The 21,982-nt window shown below is 41.8% G+C and overlaps 2 protein-coding genes across 4 annotated transcripts; one reads left to right on the top strand and one right to left on the bottom strand.

The window, feature by feature from the left end:
* Positions 1-7,654: 7,654 nt before the first annotated feature.
* Positions 7,655-16,180, top strand: rdm1 (RAD52 motif containing 1). 3 transcript variants are annotated; one of them, XM_002934062.5, is made up of 8 exons: positions 7,656-7,756; positions 9,569-9,676; positions 11,190-11,369; positions 12,389-12,511; positions 13,418-13,577; positions 14,436-14,534; positions 15,175-15,263; positions 15,960-16,180. In XM_002934062.5, exons 2-8 carry the CDS (start codon positions 9,575-9,577, stop codon positions 16,059-16,061), a joined length of 855 nt encoding a protein of 284 aa, XP_002934108.2. In that variant the 5' UTR covers positions 7,656-7,756; positions 9,569-9,574; the 3' UTR covers positions 16,062-16,180. The 3 variants fall into 3 exon arrangements, with proteins under 3 accessions (XP_031756350.1, XP_004913410.2, XP_002934108.2); XM_031900490.1 differs by lacking the exon at positions 11,190-11,369 and having other exon boundaries at positions 7,655-7,756; XM_004913353.4 differs by lacking the exon at positions 14,436-14,534 and having other exon boundaries at positions 7,655-7,756.
* Positions 16,181-16,295: 115 nt separating this feature from the next.
* Positions 16,296-21,574, bottom strand: gh2 (growth hormone 2). Its single transcript, XM_012961816.3, has 5 exons — positions 21,405-21,574; positions 20,386-20,566; positions 19,637-19,753; positions 17,348-17,488; positions 16,296-16,740 (listed from the first exon to the last, which is right to left on the bottom strand). The coding sequence occupies exons 1-5, from the start codon at positions 21,572-21,574 to the stop codon at positions 16,540-16,542; spliced, it is 810 nt and encodes a 269-aa protein (XP_012817270.2). The 3' UTR covers positions 16,296-16,539.
* Positions 21,575-21,982: the final 408 nt, after the last annotated feature.

Here is a 21,982-nt window from a genome sequence, read left to right as displayed (position 1 = left end):
CCAGCTGTACCAGTGCAGGAACGGCTGCCCCCGGGGCAACACAGCGGGGTATTTATATAAACTATAGTAGGGTTTCTGTAGCAAACACCCCAGCTGTACCAGTGCAGGAATGGCTGCCCCCGGGGCTACACAGCGGGGTATTTATATAAACTATAGTAGGGTTTCTGTAGCAAACACCCCAGCTGTACCAGTGCAGGAATGGCTGCCCCCGGGGCTACACAGCAGGGTATTTATATAAACTATAGTAGGGTATCTAGTCCTTCCGAGTAGCGCGCACTAGCCTCTGTCCTACTGGATCTGCATGGAGTCACGCTCTTGTATCCCTCCCTTCTGGCCCCTGACTTCTTGCCCCCTGTTGGGCCCTTCCACTTACGCACCTTGTTGCTGAGCCCTGCTGCCCATACATCACCCTGCTGGGCCCCAAGAACTGCGCTCTGCCCAAATAAAGCTTTTTCTCTTGTTTGTAAAGAGATGCCATTCAGCCATTGAGGCAGAGCGAACAGTATTGGCACAGAAAGAAAGCAGGAGAATAAAAAGTTTGTGGCATTCTGCTAGCGTAAAGCAATACTTTCAGTCTGCAGTGATCTTACTGAGATGTTTGTGGTTAATGTGCTTATTGTCTATTTTATGCAGTAATCTTACTAGTATGATCCTTCTGTGCTTATAATCCATTTCTGTGGTTATCTTATTTGCATGCCGGGGTCAAGGGTCCCCAACCTTTTTTTTACTTGTGAGCAATACTCAAATGTAAAAAGATTTGGGGAGCAACACAAGCATAAAAAAAGTTTCAGGGTGTGCCAAATATGGTCTGTGATAGGCTAAAAATGTGGGCACTGTGCTAAGCATTTTTAGGGACCTAAAGCTTCACCGTAGGCCCCATTTTTTTGTTGAGACAGCCCTGCTTGTTGGGGGGTATAGTGGTGGCTGTGTTTTCACGTTTGATGAGCCCCTGGGGTGAGTTACTCTTGTGGGCTTCAGGTATCCCAGTCTGATACTGGGGGAAGCAGTTGGTTGGGTGTTTATATATAAAATAACAAGCTTTAAAAAAGAAAACACCTCAGTCCTCTGCTAAATCCTGCAATGGAGCTGAGGGGGTAAGAGTTCTGAAGGACATGCAAGTGAGAGGGGCACACGTATGTACCTCCCACTGCCTGCCCCTCTTAAATACCCCACCATCAAATACTGGCAGTGGCATATTTATGGGGGAACACAGGCCTCTGTGCTCTGATTTGGGGCTGATATGTTTGATAACCAGACCCACTAACCATAGCAATACAAGGTATTTCTTAGGCATTGCTGGTGGTGCAGAGACAAGTGCTGCTGACAGATTGGATGCTTGACGCTGCTAAATGAAGGCTATGATTATAGTATAAATATTTCAACTCCACCTCTTAATGCCTTTAAGAGGGGCCTGGATGAGTTCTTGATCAATCAGAATATCCAAGGCTATTGTGATACTAATATCTACAGTTAGTACTAGTGGTTGTATTTATAGTTTATGTATGTGAGTGTATAGATTGGTAGGTGTGGGTTAGGTGTGCTGGGTTTACTTGGATGGGTTGAACTTGATGGACTCTGGTCAACCCTATGTAACTATGTAACTATGTAACTATGAGAGGTTTGAATATTATTCTATTGTGTAACCACGGAAAGCATTTTGCCTTATACCTTTATAGCATATGTGTACAATATGTCATCTAAAGGAGCAGGAGAAAACATGCTAGATATGAGCCCGCAATTACTGATCTAATTTTATCCCTAGCAACTTTGCAATTGGTCTTCATTATTTATATTTTGTAATAGTTTTGAATTATTTGCCTTCCTCTTCTGCCGTTTTGCAGCTTTTTCACAGGGGTCACTGACTCCAGAAGCCAAAAAAACTATTGTTCTGTAATTTTATTATTATTATGTTTTATTACATAACTTCCTATTCAATTCCTCTCCTATATTCCAGTCTCTCATTCAAACCACTGCTTGGTTGCTAGGGTATGGAAGACCCCACCAACCACATGGCACTTATTCCCGGTGCATTTATATATATTTATTATAACACTTGTCCTCCCTGTGTGTAATTTTGTAAGATTGTACAGCTCTCTGTACCCTTGTGGCGCTTTATAAATAAAGTTATACATACATACATCGGGTAGCGGGTCTGGGTAGGGGGCATACCAGTGTCGGGTCGGGTTGTGGGTCAGCAGGTCCGGGTTGGGCACGGGTCTGCCTGACTGGACCCGTGCAGGACTCTACTTAATTGCAGCTATGAAGACTTTAGTTGGGCAGTTGTTCAGTGTAAAAAGGGGGAAACAAATGTTAGTCATTTTTAAAATAATGAAAGATATTATAAGGAGTCAAAAATGGTACAGGAATTATTTCCTCCGTATAAAAATCAAATGGGTGGGGTTTAAAAAGGGGATCATTACAGAATAATTGTACCCCTTTAGGGCGGAGCTGTCCAAATTATTACATGTAGTGAACCCATTATATCTTATACAGCATGTTGGATACAATTTGAATTATAATGTCATAAAGTGAAGTCTATGAAGTCTTTGAGCAGACTGGGGAACCATAAAAATCCTTTAAAGGGCCAGATCCGGCCCATGTTCTTCCAGTTGGACAGGCCTGCTTTGGGTCTATTGCACATGGGGCAACTTCAAGTTTTGCCCACACTCCCTGAGCACAAAATAGAAGGAAATCACAATCTGGCAGCCAGTCAAAGTCAGCAGGCAGAAATAGCCAGGAGGTACAATGATCCTAATCCCAATGTAATGCTAAGCCATTGCTTAAGACACATAACCTTAGTGAAATAACAAGGGTGAGTCAAAAGCTTTATTGCCAAACTTGGTACTGTTTGCCATAATAGTAACGTTAAAGGCAAAATAAGGTGAAGAAAGGATTAGAGCATTCATTTGCAGTAATGAGCATTACCTGCGGTGGGAATGAGAGGAAGTTTAAGAGATTACCTTGCTAGCTCCTCTTCATATTTGGGATATCAGGACCGAAAACGTTTGTTCCCTCCATTGACGTTCAGGGCTGAATCATCAGATATGGATGTAGAAACAGTAGGGATTCTACCTCCACCTGACGGTTCAACCCTAAACGCAGATTTTTCTCGTGTGCCTTCAACACCACATGTTCAAAATCTTTTAACCTGCCTGATCAATGAGACAACCAATATCCGAAGCTTTTGTGATATCGGTCATCTTGTCGACTCGCCATACACACAGCGAATAGCGTACGATACTAGGGGGTTGATTCACTAATTATTCAAGGGCGATAAAACGAGCGCTATTTATAGCATGCGTTAAAAATGTTATTGCTTCTTATTTTTTGCGACTTAACGCTCGATTCACTAAAAGGACAGGCGTCATAATTAAGAAGCGATGTTCTTTGCGTTATTTAACTTGTGATGAGTGTTTTTTTGTGTTATTTCCCACCGTGTGCGTTATTTCCTGCTGCGCGCGATATATATCACTGCGTGCTATATTTACCGCACGATTTTACACACGTAACCATTACTTTCGGAAAACTATCGTTCTGAAAATGCCCATTTCCCTGCAAACTGGCGGCTGCATCACTCTGGGGCCAACACAGACTTGAAAAAATCCCACTGCAAAGTCCTTATTGTGTTGCCAAAAGCTCATGAACCACAATTTTCTTTAAATACCGCCTGCCCCAAGTAGGTGTTAATATTCGCACAGACTAATGCGATATTTAACGCATTTAACGCTTCCTATGTTTGTGAATCATGCGTTAGTATTATTTCTATTCGCTAATTAACGCAATGCGATAGAAATAACTGCATCTTTTAGTGCATGCAATATGCGTCTTAATGCATGTAAAATGACTTGGATGAATTGCTACTTAATTATCGCATGCTTTTTAATGCAAAAAAACATGCAATAAGCGTTATCGACCTTTAGTGAATCGGCCCCACGATACTATCAGAGCGTGTATGGCCAGCTTTACCAAATAACAAGAATAAAGATATATAACACTGCTGAATCAGCAACTCAGTAGTGATAGTTCCATAAATATCTATGACAGAAAAATGTTCCCCCAAAATCTCCATCCAGCTTGTTTTTAGGCTGAGCTTTTAGGGGTCTGCTGAGGCCCTTAGGCTGAACTCCTCCCCCAACCATTGATCCCAGTCTGCAATTTAGGAACCATCGCTATAAAACCTAACAGCAGCCAGGTACCAGAAGGCTCCTGTCGGAACAGGGGGGCAGTCATAGACAGTTCCTGAAGTGCCCCCAGGTTTTTGGGTTGCCTTAGGTGGCATTATAACAGGCAGCGCTAAAGTAAATCTAGAGTTCTATTTGTTTGACTTTTATGGCAGGGATCCTTTGTTTGTAAGCTCCAATGGGGAAGGTACTGAGTAAAAATATATCTATATTATTACTAACCCAGGGGCATTGAAGGTGGGTTAGTTTAAACATGGAGCCTCTTTCTTTTTTCATGCCAACTCATTTCAGTCTATAGGTGATTTTCCAGTAGGGTTACTGGCACACACTACATTGCTGAGTGATATTCTAAGTCATTATTTTGGGTCTATTTGTTGACTGCTCATCACGTTTTTTTTTGCAAATAAGGCCAAAAGAGCATCCCGGACAGTCAGGAAGTTCAGTAAAACTTAACCTTTATTCATGTTTGTTAAACCCCTCTGCCTGACGCGTTTCGTGCATGCGCACTTAATCATAGGCTTACTTCCCATCATACACATAGGGCTTAAATAGCCTATTCATTAGTAACAACACATGATGTAAAACCCCACGTAATCATTAAAAGAAAAGAAAGAAAGAAAGAAAGGGGTCAAAAAAAATGAAAACGAAATATAAACATGAAATATACACATGAAATATAAAATATATACCAAAGCAAGCTCACTTAAAAGGAATATAGCAATTAATATCAAAAATAAAATTTAACCCATTGGGATGGCGAGTGCCTAGTATAAAAATCCATTTAACCTCCTTGCGTAAGAGCTTGGTCCACATATCACTGCATCCAGGGGCGATTCTGGACATATCGCCGCCTGAGGCGGCTCCTGGATACCGCCTCCCCCCCCCCGCTCCCCAGCACTTACCTTCTGAGCGCAGGAGCGGGTCCGGGGGCGGTGAGATCGCTAGTGCAGAGAGCGCAATTGCGCTCTCTGCACTAGAAGAGCCGAATTTCCGGTTTAAAAACCGGAAATTCGGCTCTTAAAGTTACCAGGAGCGGATTTTTGCCGCCCCTGGTAACTGGGGCGCTTCTGCCGCCTGAGGCGAGTTTCTCAACTCGCCTAATGGCAGAAGCGCCCCTGACTGCATCGTTCGTCCAGAAATACCCTGTCAATTACCTGAATTTGTAACATAGTTCTTCACCCTTGCAACATTCAAGGAAATGTCTAGGGACAGGATTGTGTCTATTTTTTGGAACAATGTGACCTATATGTTCACGCATTCTATTTTTCAAAGGACGAATTGTGCAGCCCACATATTGTAACTGACAAGCACCACAGGTTAATAAATAAATGACATGATGTGTATTACAATTAGCGTAAAACCGCATATCAAACTGTCTATTCGTTACAGTGCTTTTAAAATTAATAGAACGCTTAATGTGTGTGCACGTGACGCATCTCTGTGCCCCGCATGGATATGTCCCCCGAGTTGTCAACCAAGTGGGATTAGTCAATCGGGGAATTGAAACAGCCGGAGACAAATAATTCGCTAAGGTAGGTGCCCTACGGGAGACAAACTTGCAGCCAACAGCCACAATCGGAGAGAGTTGGGGATCATTGTGCAGAATGGGTAATAAATCCTGGATAATCTTTTTAACTTGATAAAATTGCCTACTATAGGAAGTCACAAAAGTAGGAACATATTGATCACTAACCAAAGTGGTATCTCTCCTTAAGCCTCCAAAATTATCTCCATCCCTGCCTGATTTGTTATTGTTATCATTCAACAGGGATTGCCTATCAACCCTATCAAGCCCTCAAAAAGGCCGGTAACAGCAGCTTCATGGTATAGCCCCGACTGCTCATCACGGCACAATTCAATACACAGACAGTATTAGTAGATGGAATAGGTTGGGCATGAGGGTAACGCCCATCAGTAGCACAAAGTGCCGGGATGCCACCACGGCTGGTGCCAAGGATTTGATTTCAGTAACCGCAAGTTCTAAACATTTACAGAATGAACAAAGGAAGCAAAGAACACACACATATCATTTGATCAGGTATTAGTGTTTCATCATCTACAACTGAGTTTCCTTTTAAAGGGCAATTGGGTCACAGGTCGCTATGGGGTGCCGCTTGGTTAAGGTGGCCATACGCAAGCTGATTCCAAAGAACGACCTAATTAGTACACAATCGTTTGATGATTGGTTTGCAATATGATACGCCATCCACAGACGATTATTTGAAAAGATGTTATCGTATTGTTGACATTTACGTACAATCCGATATCATTCGTTGAGTTCCGCTGGCAATCATGACACGGTGCAGGGAACAATTGTTCACCCGCAAATGTCTGGCACGCACGCCAACTGGCAAATTTTATTGCTGAATGATCAAAATTTTTAAACCCGGCTGATCGATTTTTTGGCCAATAATATCAGGCCAATTAGTGGGCCGACGATCGTTTGTAAACCATCAACTATACGGTAAGTTAACGATATTATCGGATTGTTCTGTAATCGGTCGTTTCAAAGTAAAAAATTGGCTCATGTATGGCCACCTTTACCCTCAGTGACTATAACTGACAGCTGGCCTTACGCATTTTGTGCCTGATGCCACACTGTTTTGCCTCCATGAATTGGTAATTGTACACTTGTGATTGGTTAATGTTTAGTTACTGTTAATATTTAAAGTGATACTGACACGAAAAAACAACTTTTTAAAATATGAATCTACATAAAAAGTTGCCTATAGGTTGTGTTGATAATTTTTTGCTGATAGGTTTGCTTTTGTAAGTAATTGTTACTTGAAGTTCCTAAACCTGACTGTTTTTCCAACCTGACTGTCCCTTCTCAGCCAGTCAGTTACAGCTTCTAATGCTAACGGCCTACTGCTGGACAAATATGGCAGCCCCCTCATAGAGAAACATGTGGGATCAGATAGGTAATGTAAAAGCTTGGACAAATACTTTTATGGCAAAATTATAAATAGCATACAAAGACAATGTTATGACAAAAAAAAAGGTTTCATTTCTGGTGTCAGTATCTCTTTAATGTCACTTTAAAAAGTGAATGTATGTCCTTTAGCCTATGAGCAAGTGCCCATCAGCCATGAAATGCATTAGACCAGCTGTTATGTCCTAATAATTGATTTTCATTTTATTATTTTGTTCTATATTTTGGAGGACTCCACACAACTACACTAAATATAATGACTGCCAACCTATGACTGGGGCTTGTGCAGCTTCTCTCTAATTGCTGACATTGTCAGATATTTATTTGCGTGACACGTTCCTCCCCCATTACTCTACAGCCTCTTCTCTTGCTCAGTTCCTACCCACTCATCCTGAGCCCGCACAGCCTGTCCTACACATCCCCATTCATCCATAGCTAGTCCTACTCCCTCACAGCCTGCCCTTCTACTGCCTACTACAAAGTACAACCACTCCTCAAATCTTAGCTCCACCCCCAACTATTCCCATTCTGATTGGCTCCTTCTTCCTGCCCTTAGTCATGTGACCGTGACACCACTGTGGGCAGTTCTTGCACGGAATCAAGCATTTACCCGCGAATTGGGGGGAAGGACCATAACGAGGGGGTGAGTTGCGGGTGTAGAGCTGTTTAATGTCAAGAATATTAGGTTTTATAGTATAAGCCTTCTAGTGCTGTGTCAGTGCATACAGTTTTCTCACAGAGCAGTATATATCATAAGCATTATGGCACTGTGTTACTGCAAATACCATTTCTCTTACAGAACTTTATATATTATCATTATGGCACTGTGCCAGTGGATCTAGCGTTCCTCTCACAGAACATTATATATTATAAGCATTACGGTACTGCCCGTGGCTATAGCATACCTGTGACACATTATATGTTATATTATATAATATATATTATAAGCATTATGGTACTGAGTTACTGTATAGTATTCCTGTCAGAAGAACATTATATATTATAAGCATTACGGTACTGTCCATGGCTATATCATACCTCTGAAACATATATTATAAGCATTACGGTACTGTCCATGGCTATAGCATAACTCTGACACATATATTATAAGCATTATGGTACTGCGTCACTGTATAGTATTCCTCTCAAAAGAACATTATATTTTATAAGCATTATGGTACTGAGTTACTGTATAGTATTCCTGTCAGAAGAACATTATATATTACGGTACTGTCCATGGCTATAGCATACCTCTGAAACATATATTATAAGCATTACGGTACTGTCCATGGCATACCTCTGAAACATATATTATAAGCATTACGGTACTGTCCATGGCTATAGCATACCTCTGACACACGTATTATAAGCATTACGGTACTGTCCATGGCTATAGCATATTTCTGACACATATTATAAGCATTACGGTACTGTCCATGGCTATAGCATAACTCTGACACATATATTATAAGCATTATGGTACTGCGTCACTGTATAGTATTCCTCTCAAAAGAACATTATATTTTATAAGCATTATGGTACTGAGTTACTGTATAGTATTCCTGTCAGAAGAACATTATATATTACGGTACTGTCCATGGCTATAGCATACCTCTGAAACATATATTATAAGCATTACGGTACTGTCCATGGCATACCTCTGAAACATATATTATAAGCATTACGGTACTGTCCATGGCTATAGCATACCTCTGACACACGTATTATAAGCATTACGGTACTGTCCATGGCTATAGCATATTTCTGACACATATTATAAGCATTACGGTACTGTCCATGGCTATAGCATACCTCTGACACATATATTATAAGCATTATGGTACTGCGTCACTGTATAGTATTCCTCTCAAAAGAACATATTTTATAAGCATTATGGTAGTGAGTCACTGTATAGTATTCCTCTCAGAAGAACATATATATTATAAGCTTTTTGTCCGTGGCTACAGCATTCCTGTCACAGAACATTATATATTATAAGCATTACGGTACTGGGTCACTGGATATGGCATTCCTCTCACAGAATATATATATACATGTCCCTGCCCAGGGTGGAGTTGGATCATGGTTGGAGAGAATTGGATATGGCTATGATTGCAATGGGTTTTTGGAACTCCAGATATAGTGGGAGGTATTTGTGTGGCTTTCCATGGCCAAAAGCTCAGATGTTTAACTTACAGAAACTTGCTCAGCCCCACTTACTTTCCTCTTATAGAGTGCCCCCCCCCAGGGCGCAACAAACTGATAAAAATTCCCATAGGTGTTAGTGGTTAAAGGAAAATGTAACATATAAGAAAATGAATAGAAAAAGATAATAATAAATTGCACACATCTTATCCTTAAGTAGCAAAGTCGGGCGTTGTACCACCTTTTTTTTTTTCTCTATGACCGACCATTCGATGGTGACGATGGCTTTGTGTTTGTTGGCTCCTTACAGGTGACAATGATGAATCCAGAGGTTGTAAGCTTCACCATACCCACCGAAAGCAACAAAATTGTCTTTGTCTGGAACATTTCTGCTCAGAAGCCTGAAGAAGAGATTTATGTAAGCCTTAAGCTGGCCATACACGTGGCGATCTGACGATGTTTCGTGCGACCATCGGTTCAGGGCTGAAACAGCAGATAAGGAGGTAGAAACAATAGGATTTCTACCTCCTTCTGCCGATTCAGCGCTGAAGGGAGATTTTGGTCAGGCGCCTTCTATGGTGCCCGATCAAAATTTTCAAACTGGTCCGATCGGCGAGTCGGCCGATATCAGCAGCTTCCTGCGATATCGGTCGACTCGCCGACATACCATACACGCACCGAATATCGTACGAAACGAGGTTTCGTACGATATTATCGGTGCGTGTATGGCCACCTTTAACCTGATTTTGGGGCAAGTTTTTTAAAAGCTTTTTATATCTGTGTCTTTGAGATGCAAAGGTTCAGCATGATTGGGATGGGGGAGGGCGTACAACTAGTAGGGCCATTGTTTGTAGTGGTACCAAGTTAAAGAACCAATAAGGCAGTGATCCCCAACCAGTGGCTCGTGAGCAGCATGTTACTCACCAACCCCTTGGATGTTGCTCCCAGTGGCCTCAAAATAGGTGCCCATTTTTTAATTTCTGGCTTGAAGGCAAGTGTTGATTGCATTAAAGCCAGTGTAAAGCCAAACAGATACTTCTGTAGGCTGTCAGTCCACATAAGGGCTACCAAATAGCTTATTATTGCTCTTATTGGCACCCCCAAGAGCTTTCTCCATACCTGTGTTGCTCCCCAACTCTTTTTTATTTGAACGTGGCTCGCGGGTATAAAAGGTTGGGGATTCCTGAAGTAAGGGTTACACCAGGGCCTATTTCCCCTGGTCAGGCCCAACAAGAGACCTGCATCACTGCAGTCAGAATCCACTTAAGCCCAGTAAGCCTTGCAGCACTGCATGACTCCCAACTGCAAGCTGATGGCATAAGGGGATGGGGGGCCAGTGCAACGGTAGGGCTCGGGGCCTATAACATTTAGTTACACCACTGATGGAAAATGTACGGTCATTCCTATGGTTTAGGCCACTGTTCCTCTGTTTCAGCCCATCATAAAACACCATGAGGCCTTAATCTCATATGCAATGGGTCCTTAATGGGCCAGAAAATGCTCCTAGCAAGCACTATGCCACCCACATTGGAGGAATCTCCTGGTATGGACTGGCGTTATTCGGACAGACACATGCATATTGAACAAATCTCCTACCATCACACACAGCTATGACAGCTCTGCATTCAAAGGCTGAAGTATTCCCAGACCTTCTTCGTTAATCAACAAAATATTATCTTTTTCTAAAGAAAAATGTGTCTGGGAAAATTGTATAAAGCAGTGTCAGCAGTGCCTCCTACTGGTCATGGACACAAACTGCAACATCAACCTCATTTCTGCTTAGTCATTTATCAGGAGTTAGGTGATTCTAACATAACTAAAGCAACACAAGTTATAATAACAGAAATATGTTATATTTAAATATATATTTTACAAAGAAAAATATGTTTCTTTTGCTGTAATTAGTGTAAGCCAAATACTTCTCTTTTTAGTGCTCTCTGCTGAAAGTTTTCTCACAGTTTGGAGCTCTGTACTCCCTCAAGCTGCTGCCAAACGCAGGGGTCTGTGACCCTGGTTACTATGCAGTGATTAAATATTACTGCTGTCGGGATGCCAGCAAGGCCCAAGAGGCTTGCGATCAGAAAACCCTCTTCCAGGACACTCCGCTCAAGGTAAGGTTAGTAAATTATGATATGAGCCAAACAAAATATTTGTTAGAGAAAGAACAAAGGACTGTGTGAGGAGTTTTTAGCAGCTATTTGTGTAGCAACCCACCATTCGGCACTGTGTAAGGCAGGAGAACCAGACTTGCATACAATTCCTTTATAGTTCTAACTTGAGAAAAGCAAAAAAATTATTTTCTTAGGAAACAAACCAATAATACAGTGGCACATAAATAATACACATAGTCAAGATTGCTATTTATTAAAATCACCAACCCCCAATAAGAAGACCCAAGGCCACGTCACCCTAATAATTACAAATAACATATACAATTGCACCCATGAATACCAGAAAATTAAAGGGATGGTGTCATGATATTGTGGTGTACTTTTTATTTCTAAATGACACTGTTTACATAGCAAATAATTCACTCTGCCATTTGACATTTTATTCTTGAACCAACAAATTTATTTTTAGCTGTAATATTGGTGTGTCGGTGCCATCTCAGTGCATTGTGCTCCTACTCCCATGTAACTGGAGGAGTCCCAAGCTGGACTTGGATTTCTTACTATTGAGTGCTATTCTGATACCTACTGGGAGCTGCTATCTTGCTCCCTTCCCATTGTTCTGCTGATCGCCTGCTGGGGGGTGAGGAGGGGGGGATCACTCCAACTTGCAGCGCAGCAGTAAAGTGTGACTGAAGTTTATCAGAGCACAGGTCACATGACTGTGGCACCCTGGGAAATGAAGAATATGGCTAGCCCCATGTGAAATTTCAAAATTAAATATAAAAAAATCTTTTTGCATTTTTCAAAAAACAGATTTCAATCTAAATGGTATCCAGTAATGGTATCCCGTTACATCCTTGAGAGTGTTGGAAAGGGAAAACGCAGGGTGCACCACACTGCAATATGTATAAATAGTTTTACATTTGTACAGCAAGGAATATAAGTATAGTCTTGTTCTTAAATAAAATAGAATAACATTGTACTGCTTTTGTAAATCTCTCTTTCTTGTTTCCTACAAGGTACGAGTCTGCAATAAGCAGAAAGGGTTTCAGTACAAATCCCTGTCACTCAACAGTTCCAAGTGCCAGGATCTTGCTAACCATTACCTTGGTTTTAATGGGTGGTCCAAAAAAATAATTGCGGTAAGTTAAAGGTCACCTTCAAAAACCCAATTTATACTTGCTTGTAGCTGATTAAAAGAAAAGAGAAAACCCTCCTGTTTTCCCTGAGGCTAGTATACTATCATTGCTAAACAGGAAACTTTATATTGTGTTTTAGACCCCCAATGTGCTATTTAGAGCTTATGACTGCTAATGGATCTTGCTGCTTGTGGATTCAAAAAAGCAGCTGCAATAATTGTGTTATGTGCCTAAAAACCCCAATTTCACTTTAGAATTTAAACTTAGAACTGCTGCATAGGAACCCCTTTCCCCATCCCCAACCACTTGTCTCTATAGTCACAGTTGCACAATAGGTTTGATGGCTGCATCACATCTAGTTTAAAGGTGGCCACACACGTGGTGATCTGACGATGACATAGTCAGATCCGCCACACACAGTCAGGGCTGAAACAGGCAGATAAGGAGGTAGAAACAATAGGATTTCTACCTCCTTTTGCCGATTCAGCCCCGACGGCAGATTTTGGTCAGCAGCTTCCTGCGATATTGGTCGACTCGCCGACATGCCATACACGCACCGAATATCGTACGAAACGAGCTTTCATATGATAGTATCGGTGCGTGTATGGCCAGCTTAAGGCTCCATGTTTGATTGCAGGCCAGGAGCATATATTCTGGAAGCTGATCTGTACCTGGCTTCCAAAGTGCAAGTAATGTGGATGAAGATGGCTGCTGCCAGCACTGCTCAACAACTCTGCATAGAAGAGACAATGTATGGGGAGCCCTGAGTTTTTTAAAAATTGGCACCAGTTGGGGAGGGGGCAGGGTTTTCTTTGTACTGATGGTCAAAATCCTATGGTGGGGGTGCTTTTAGTTCTTTAACCATTTTTGTCAAAGTTATTTATTTTGGTAATTTAATTCTCCATGCAGCTCCAGAATATTTCTGGCCTGGATGAGGCAGAGGATGAAGGTGAAGTTCAAGAGAAAACAAAGCTGCGGTACCTGTGTTTGTTAGAAGTAGGGCTGCCAGGGCATGGAATCCGCAGCAGAGGAGTGGGAGTTGCAGAGGAGATCTTGGTGAAGCACAAAGGTATCTAAAATTACAATTCCATATTTAATTCAGGTATCTAATCCTAGAATTGGCCCTCAAAATTTTAGATATGGCTACTAGGTGTGCACAGCACTTTTATTTGGGCGCAGTTAATCTCTGAAATGTAAATTTAAGACAATAAAAGTGTCCTAGTAGGTCCCTTCAGACCTTGTCAAACAAGCTTGATCTTTAAATATATGGCCACACTGGTATCAGGGACTTGCACATGAGTGTCATAAATAGTAATCCCATCCCATGATGCCTTGAGTCAGTCCCGTGACTTAACCTCTCAACAGAATTGATGTAGGTCAGAAAAAGCATAAAAATAAACACACTTACGTTGCTTTCATTTGGTAAACCTACTTAGGGCAGATTTGAACTCACAGTGGTGTTTAACAGTGCTGGTTCTGACTATGTAGCAAAAGCAAGCTGATAAATAAAATGACAATTTATGTCTTGCTAAACATCTAAAATACACAGCCCTCACCTGCTCTTATGCCAAAAAATAGCTTTTTAGAGGTGGAAAACTCCTTACTGGTGAATAATTTATACAAGCAGCTAATCTACGGTTATTTTTTACTGCAGGATGATTAAGGAATGCAAAAGTTTCATTGGTTGCTATGGATAATGGCACATAAGCAAATGTACCCAGTGTAATAATTAGTAAAGCTTGAGGTTTATTATACACCAGTGTCTGTTGGTTGGATATCCTATAAAAAAGACTATGTAGATCTCAAGTAGGCTGGGGTCATAACAGCACCCTACATTTTCCCCACAGACCTTAAACATTTTAGCAGATAAAAAATCATGCATATGTCCCGATTAATAATTAGTCAATGCCATTGTATTTTTTTTTAGACCCAGCAGAGCTGTTGATAAAAACTGGTAATCTGCAGAAATATGCTGTGCAAAAGGCTTTGTCAGATGCCTTCCAGAAAATCCTTTTGGTAATTTTTGGTAAGAATTCAAACAAGTTCAAGCAATAATAAAAGTACAATGCTTGGTGTCAGATTGTTTAGTTATTCCCATAGAAAGCAGTGGTACTCTTTTGTTGCCAGTCACTGCAGTCAGTTGCTATGACTCTCCAATCTTAGAAAGTTTTGCTAATTATTTGCATTTACTGTATGTTCTGCCACTTCTGTCTAGGAGGAATAGTCTTGTAGCAGCAATGAAAACTCTGTCTTGACTTTGTGTTTTGCTACAGTTTGCTTTCTATTGACAATTATAGGAAGTGATGTGAGTCACCTCGACCAGCAACTTTTCCCAAAAAGCGCACAATAATACATTTTCAGGCAATTCTTGTGGGCGCAGAGTGACCTGCAGCACTTCCCATTACTGTTAATGAGAGGCAACTTACTGTGGGTCCCTGGCATTTTGATCATTTGCTTTGTTTGTCATGTCTCTCTAAGGGCTCTGGTACATGGGGAGATTAGCCGCTCGCAACAAATCTCCCTTGTTGCGGGCGACTAATCTCCCCGATGTGTCATCCCTCTGGCGAAAATGTAAATCGCCAGAGCCCTAATAGGGAAGGAACACGAACTGAGCAGATAATTCCTGGCAGCAGCGTAGTGATATCACCCTGTTTTTCAATTTATAGAGAACGGCAAAGTAGCAGCAGAATATGTTTCTCCTAATGATGACACTGTGGACTGCCTTAGTGAAGAAGAACTACAAGGTTTGATACAGGTAATGGTACATATAGACATTTTTTAACCAGTATTAGCTGGCTGAGACTACAGGGCCACTTTTTCTTAGAAACTACGATACTGAATTAGGGGCTAATGGGAACCCTTCATTACATGGCACTATAGAAACCAGTGAATTCTGTATTAACCATGTAGCATCATCTTTAATGGCAAATGCAATCTTTGCAGTACTGCTAACACTAAAAAGATGGCCAAACAAGATCCAACAGGGGCAGCTGCTGTGGACAACCTTGTAGGAATGGGTCATTACTGTTAAGGGCTCTGGCACACGGGGAGATTAGTTGCCCGCAACAAATCTCCCGTGTCTCGGGCGACTAATCTCCCCAAAATGCCATCCCACCGGCGAAAATGTAAATCGCCGGTGGGATAGCATACGCGGCGATGCGATTTCAGTGAAATAGTGCAAGTTTCCTCTTGAGGCAATGCCGCCGCATATGCCATCCCACCGGCGATTTACATTTTCGCCGGTGGGATGGCAATCCGGGGAGATTAGTCGCCCGCGAACATGAGTTTTTGTCGCGGGCGACTAATCTCCCTGTGTGCCAGAGCCCTAAGACTGCAGAATATCTGCAAAATCTAAATTACCTAAAATACATAGGGCGACTGCCCACATGCCAACAAAAATGTGCTATTTTTATTTCACACTCAGTACTTTTTAATTTTGTTTTTAAATAAGGTGAACGATTTCACTTGGACCTCCTATAACCCAGAGGGAGAGGAGGAGGAGATTCTGACGGAATTTAGTTTCCACGAAGACACCGTGAATATTAAAGACTGAGGGGATGTTTGTTTTGTATTCTTGGAAATGTTATTTATTTTTGGGTGGATTATATTATTCATAAAGTTTGTCAGCTAAAATAGAACCATAAATGATATACTGGGTTTCTGAAAAACAAATGTGTATTTCTGACATGAAACATCTCAGCCATATTACAGCACGGGCACACATATGTAATATTTAAAGTGACACGTTTCCATTAATGCTAGGAACAGATCATTCGATTCCACTCTGTACCTGTAAATGCATCTTTATTTAGCATCACATAATAAGTCCTCATTTACAAAGATTTTAGCAGCACGAAAAGCAAAAGCCATCTCTGAGAGAATCTTTATTTTTTTTATTACTCTGAAGACAGGGTGAACTTAATCTAGTATAAATCTTTATCCCATCCCCTTTCCTGCTGTGAGAGGCAGTTATACCATAGAGCTGTGTTTTGTAGATTTCTGGCAGGTAAGGGGATGTGGCAAACTCGCGCTTAAATTGCACACTTGCTTTCTGCAAAGTGTCGGCACTTCATGACTTTCATGTAGGTCTCTACTTTGTGCATGTCTTTCTTGAAACAAGACAGAAGGCCATAGACTTTTAACAGGCCGTCGTCGGTCCGCATGTTGATGTCCAACCTCTCATATGGTGTTCTCATAAAGGTGTAGCTGCGGAAGTTTCCATCTTCCAATTCCTAAGCATTATATGTAAAAATAAGTTGAAAGGGTATATAAAGGGTTAGTCTTTAGTTAGGACAGTGATCCCCAACCAGTGGTTCGTGAGCAACATGTTGCTCCCCAACCCCTTGGATGTTGCTCCCAGTGGCCTCAAAGTAGGTGCTCATTTTTGAATTCTTGGCTGGAAGAATATAACCCAGTGTAGAGCCAAACAGAGCCTTCTGTAGGCTGCCAGTTCACATAGGGGCTATTAAGTAGCCAATTATGGCTCTTATTTGCACCCCTAGGACCTATTTCAATGCTTGTGTTGCTCCCCAACACTTTTTCGATTAAAATGTGGCTCACGGGTATAAAAGGTTGGGGACCCCTGAGTTAGGACATTGCCAAGGGGGCTGACAGGTCCGGACTGGCAATCTTTGGGTTCTGTCAAATGCCAGAGAGGCTGTTGTAAGATGCCATAGACAGTCAGTGTTTATTGGGCTGGTGGGGGCTGTGTGGGCCTTTCAAATGGTCTCTTGCCCGCCCACCAGTGCCAGAACACATTACTTTTGTTATAAGCCTAGGTCCCCAGCCTTGAGAGTGTTTTCATTCATAAACCAAATCCCAGCACTCAGAAAAGCTTACCCGGATCAGAGACTGGATGCCTTCCTCGAGGTACTTCAGTCTCTCGTAAACATCAGAATTCCGGAACAGCCTGTGAAGGGCTTGCACTGGGTTCAACCAAGACTGAATGAGGGTCAGTGAGTACCGCAAAAGGTCCATGTCCTGCAGAGTTTTAGGGGTGAAAAAAATGAAAAAGAAAACAGGTTTTGATGAACCCTATAAATAATAAAGGGAGCAGATTCCCAATGCTCTCGGTGTGGGTGTAGGATCCCAGGAATAGACACACTTGCCCTAGCAACAAAGCACTTGGGAGAGTAGGAGGGGTAGCAAATTTTAGGCACCCCTAATGATTATAATCATTCATCTCAGTCTCTGTGCCAGTGCCCCTTCTTACTGAAAAGCAAGTACTGCTCAGAGTACTATACTAGTGAGCACCACGCCACCATCTTTTCTTTTAATCCAGGAATCCCTTTGTGACTTGTTTGGGCTATGCTGGCGCTTTTCTAGTGGAGAGGAACGCCAGGTAAGCAAATATGATCACTCGGCAACTCTTGGTTATATCTAGATAGGGACACTTCAGAAGTGAGATGTAGGAGGAATAGGAGTGAAAGTGGGAGATTGTTCTGTGTAACAGTGATTGGGAGTAGTTTGTGTATAGCTAAACTTGAATAGATTTACATGAATGGTCCTTTTAAGCACTGATCATCTGTTGATAAAGGGATTCTGTCATGATTTTTATGGGGTACTTTTTATTTCTAAATAACATTGTTTACAAAGCAAATAATTCAGTTTACCTTTCAAAATTTTATTCTTGAACCAACAAATGTATTTTTTTAGTTGTAATATTAGTGTGTAGGTGCAATCAGCTTTCAGAAGGTGCCACATTAGAACTGCTTTTGGGTAACCTATTGTTTCTTCTACTCCCATGCAACTGGAGGAGTCCCAAGTCGGACTTGGATTGCTTACTATTGAGTGCTATTCTGATACCTACTGGGAGCTGCTATCTTGCTCCCTTCCCATTGTTCTGCTGATCGGCTGCTGGGGGGGATGAATATCACTCCAACTTGCAGCGCAGCAGTAAAGTGTGACTGATGTTTATCAGAGCACAGGTAACATGGCTTGAGGACCCTGGGAAATGAGAAATATGGCTAGCCCCATGTGACATTTAAAAATTAAATATAAAAAGATCTGTTTGTGTTTTTGAAAAACAGATTACAATGCAGGATTCTGCTGGAGAAGCTCTTTTAACTGATTTTGAAAAAAACATGTTTTCCCATGACAGTATTCCTTTAAACAATTCACCCCTTTGGAGGACTGGAAAAATAAAGGTTCCGTGTCTGTTTCATCCTGTGTGTGTTCTATGTGTCATTTCCATAGTCCAGGCAACTGCAACATCTTTACTGTGAGCTTCCCAAGCCATAAGTGACCTATTAACGTTTGTGCGTGGGTGATAAACACCTGGGCAGGGCAACTAGTGGTGCAGGTTAATTACAGATAATTTGTTAATATCATGTGAGCTGCATTACCACTTTCTCACCTGTTTTGGGAAAGGGTTATGTTTCCATAGGAAAATAAGGATTACCAAGATGTAAGGCTAATGCCACACGAGGCGTAGGGCTGAAATTTTCGGCAAGCGGAAAAGCGCTTGCCGAAAATTCAGCCCTACGCCTGCTACCTGTGCCTGCACCCGAATGAATGGAATACGCTCGGGTGCAGGCACATGTAGCCGATATACGCATGAAAACGCGAGACTTTGCATTCTCTCGCGTTTTCATGCGTATATCGGCTACATGTGCCTGCACCCGAGCGTATTCCATTCATTCGGGTGCAGGCACAAGTAGCAGGCGTAGGGCTGAATTTTCGGCAAGCGCTTTTCCGCTTGCCGAAAATTTCAGCCCTACGCCTCGTGTGGCATTAGCCTAAGCTGGGGTTTTCAAGAACAATGAGCTGTATCTGTCAGAAAGAGCTGCTCAAAGAAAAGTATACTAAAACCAAGAAGTGGCACTAAAAAAATGTAGAAGTGCACCAACCCCCAAATAATTCATAGATAAAACAGATGCCCCTCAACTTTTAGTGTTTACAGTCAGCTTTATGCTTAGGACTGAACAAGAGCTATAGAGGGCTGTGGCATCAACCTCTCTACTGGTGAGCGGAAGAGATCAAAGTTGGATGTCCAGCCTCTCAGATGATCAATGTAGATATTATGGCGAGATCTCAAGGTCTCAACACCAATCAACAATTCACAGAAATATTAAACAGATAAGGGCCAATGAGTGCGACATAGCATATTGCTTTCTGCGGTTTACTCACAGACTTTTGGTGAGTGTTGTCCTTGTCTGTCGGAGCGGGAATGTTTTCGGAGTAACAAGACACCACTTGGGTGTTCTTCATTGAACGTCTCAGATCTTCTGTAATATATGTTCTTTCCTGGAAGGGAAAGCATTGGCACGGCAGGCAGCATTGTTATGTTAGTGATGTTGACTAGTTCCCATTTTGCCCTAGTCAACTGTTTGTGAAGTGGAAATGTGTAGGCTAATGACAGAACAACTGCAAAGTGGAGGGATACACAAACTGATCACTCAACATCTGCCCGACCTCATGGAAGCCAATCCCACCAGCAACGTTCCAACCCTAGTGGAAAGCTCTACCTGAAGAGTAAAGGCAACTTAATATTAATACCCTTGATTTCATAATGAAAGCTGAAGGTATCTGGACACTGTTGGCCATACAGTAGTAAGTATGGATTGTCTTCACTTGTTTTTCTTCACTTGTTGGGAACTGTACTTCTTTCTTGACTAAATGTAAATGTTTTCTGATGACGACAGTGTCATCTCTATTAAAACTACCAGGGATGCTGTAAATGGAACTACACTACCCATGTGGGTGCTATGGGGATAAGCCACAAGGTTTATTCAGATATGACCTGCTCATTCATTACCTCCAGGCCAAGTCCCACAATCCTTCAAGAACCCTTTCTCATTGCCTTCAGTGACTGTGCCTGCCCTTGTATTGTTAGAGTAACCATTTCCTTGAAAGTCAAAAAAAAGGACCATACTCACATAATCTTTGTGTATATCGGCAGCCAACATGTGAAGGTACTGGGCCCTATTGACAGCATTTGTCAAGAGGCTGAACAGGGGCACATTGGGGAAACCGCCAACGTAGGGAACATTCTGGAAGGACAGGATGAGTAGAAGCCCGAACGATGAGCAGAATCCTGAAAACACTTTACTGTCAGTTCTTACGTCGGAAGGGGGGGTGTATTATCAAAACATGCAAAGTTTGTACCATACCATAGCAACCAACCAGATATTTGCTTTCAAATAGGTGACCAGTACATACCATCTGATTGGTTGCTTTAAGTTACTAGACCTGGTCATTTTTTATTGCTGTAACATTTCCAGCTCAAACTTTTAATTAGTATCCTGAACAACCAATTAAATTTGTTTCCATTGGCCTTACTGCAGTTGGCCAATTAGAGTTGTTTGTTTGCTATAGATTAATACTTCAAAGTACTCTAGTGTTATTTGGTAACAGTGCAACATGGAATAGTTTAGGAACCCCTTTTTCTGTATGTTTTCAGATAGATAAAGGCCAACTAAGCCATTTCCACAGTGCCAGTTACAAATAATGTTGAAATCGTGCATATTGCAAAGCTGACAGTTTACTCTTGCTGACCAGACATTACAATATTTTCTGTCTAAATATTTTAGGATGTTAAAGCGCCATATTGAGACTCCCTGTAGCTATCAGTTATCTTTGACAATGGGGAATCTATCCTGGGAGCTTAGAAGACAAACCTGGGACCATGTTGTCCGGAGGTCGCTGTCGGTGGAGGATAAGAATAAGCGGCTCGGCTGAGTGGTGAAACTGTTCAGTTCTGAACCATTTTTATATACATAATGTCATTAATAGTGGATAAGGCTGATATTCAGATTACTACAGCGGCCCGAGCAACAACTGATACATATGTGAAATATTTTGGGATGTGATGGCCATTAATATGAATCGTATGTTTTGACATTTATCGCTTTTTTTTTTTTTTTTCGGCACATGTTGTGTCTGTTGATCGCCTCACCTGGCCTTTGTTATGCTGCGGGAGGAGGATGCGAACCCTACGACTTTCAGCGTAACGTTATAAATAGCTTTCAGACTTAGCGTAGACGCGACTGCGACTGATGCCATACAAGCCACAAAGCTTCCTCTGAAGGTAGCCATACACTTTACACTTACGAGGTTGCAGCTCATACCCTCCACTAATGTTCAGGGCTGAATCGTCAGATATGGAGATAGAAACAATAGGTCGTCTACCTCTATCTGACGATTCAGACGACCAGATATCCAAGGCTTTTGCGATATTGGTCACCTTGTCAATCCACCATACACGCACCAAATAACGTATGAAACCTCATTTTGTCCAATAATATCGGCGCGTGTGTGGCCACCTTTAGCTGTTTTCAAGCATCCAGTAGGATTGTTAAACTTAATGTGTCATAGAATGTCCTATTGCTAGCAACTTTGCAAACAGGTCTTTATTATTAATCTTTGTAGCTGAATAGGCCATTTAATAACATACAAAAAGTTAACCTGAAGATGAACTACCCCTTTAAAGGTGAGCCAGAGGCAGACTGGGGTGTGCAAGGCCTAATTGGACTG

This window comes from Xenopus tropicalis, chromosome 4 (genome assembly GCF_000004195.4).
Source record: "Xenopus tropicalis strain Nigerian chromosome 4, UCB_Xtro_10.0, whole genome shotgun sequence".
Taxonomy (NCBI): domain Eukaryota; kingdom Metazoa; phylum Chordata; class Amphibia; order Anura; family Pipidae; genus Xenopus; species Xenopus tropicalis.
Note: the sequence above shows the minus strand (reverse complement) of the source record. Positions and strands in the feature narration are given on the sequence as shown.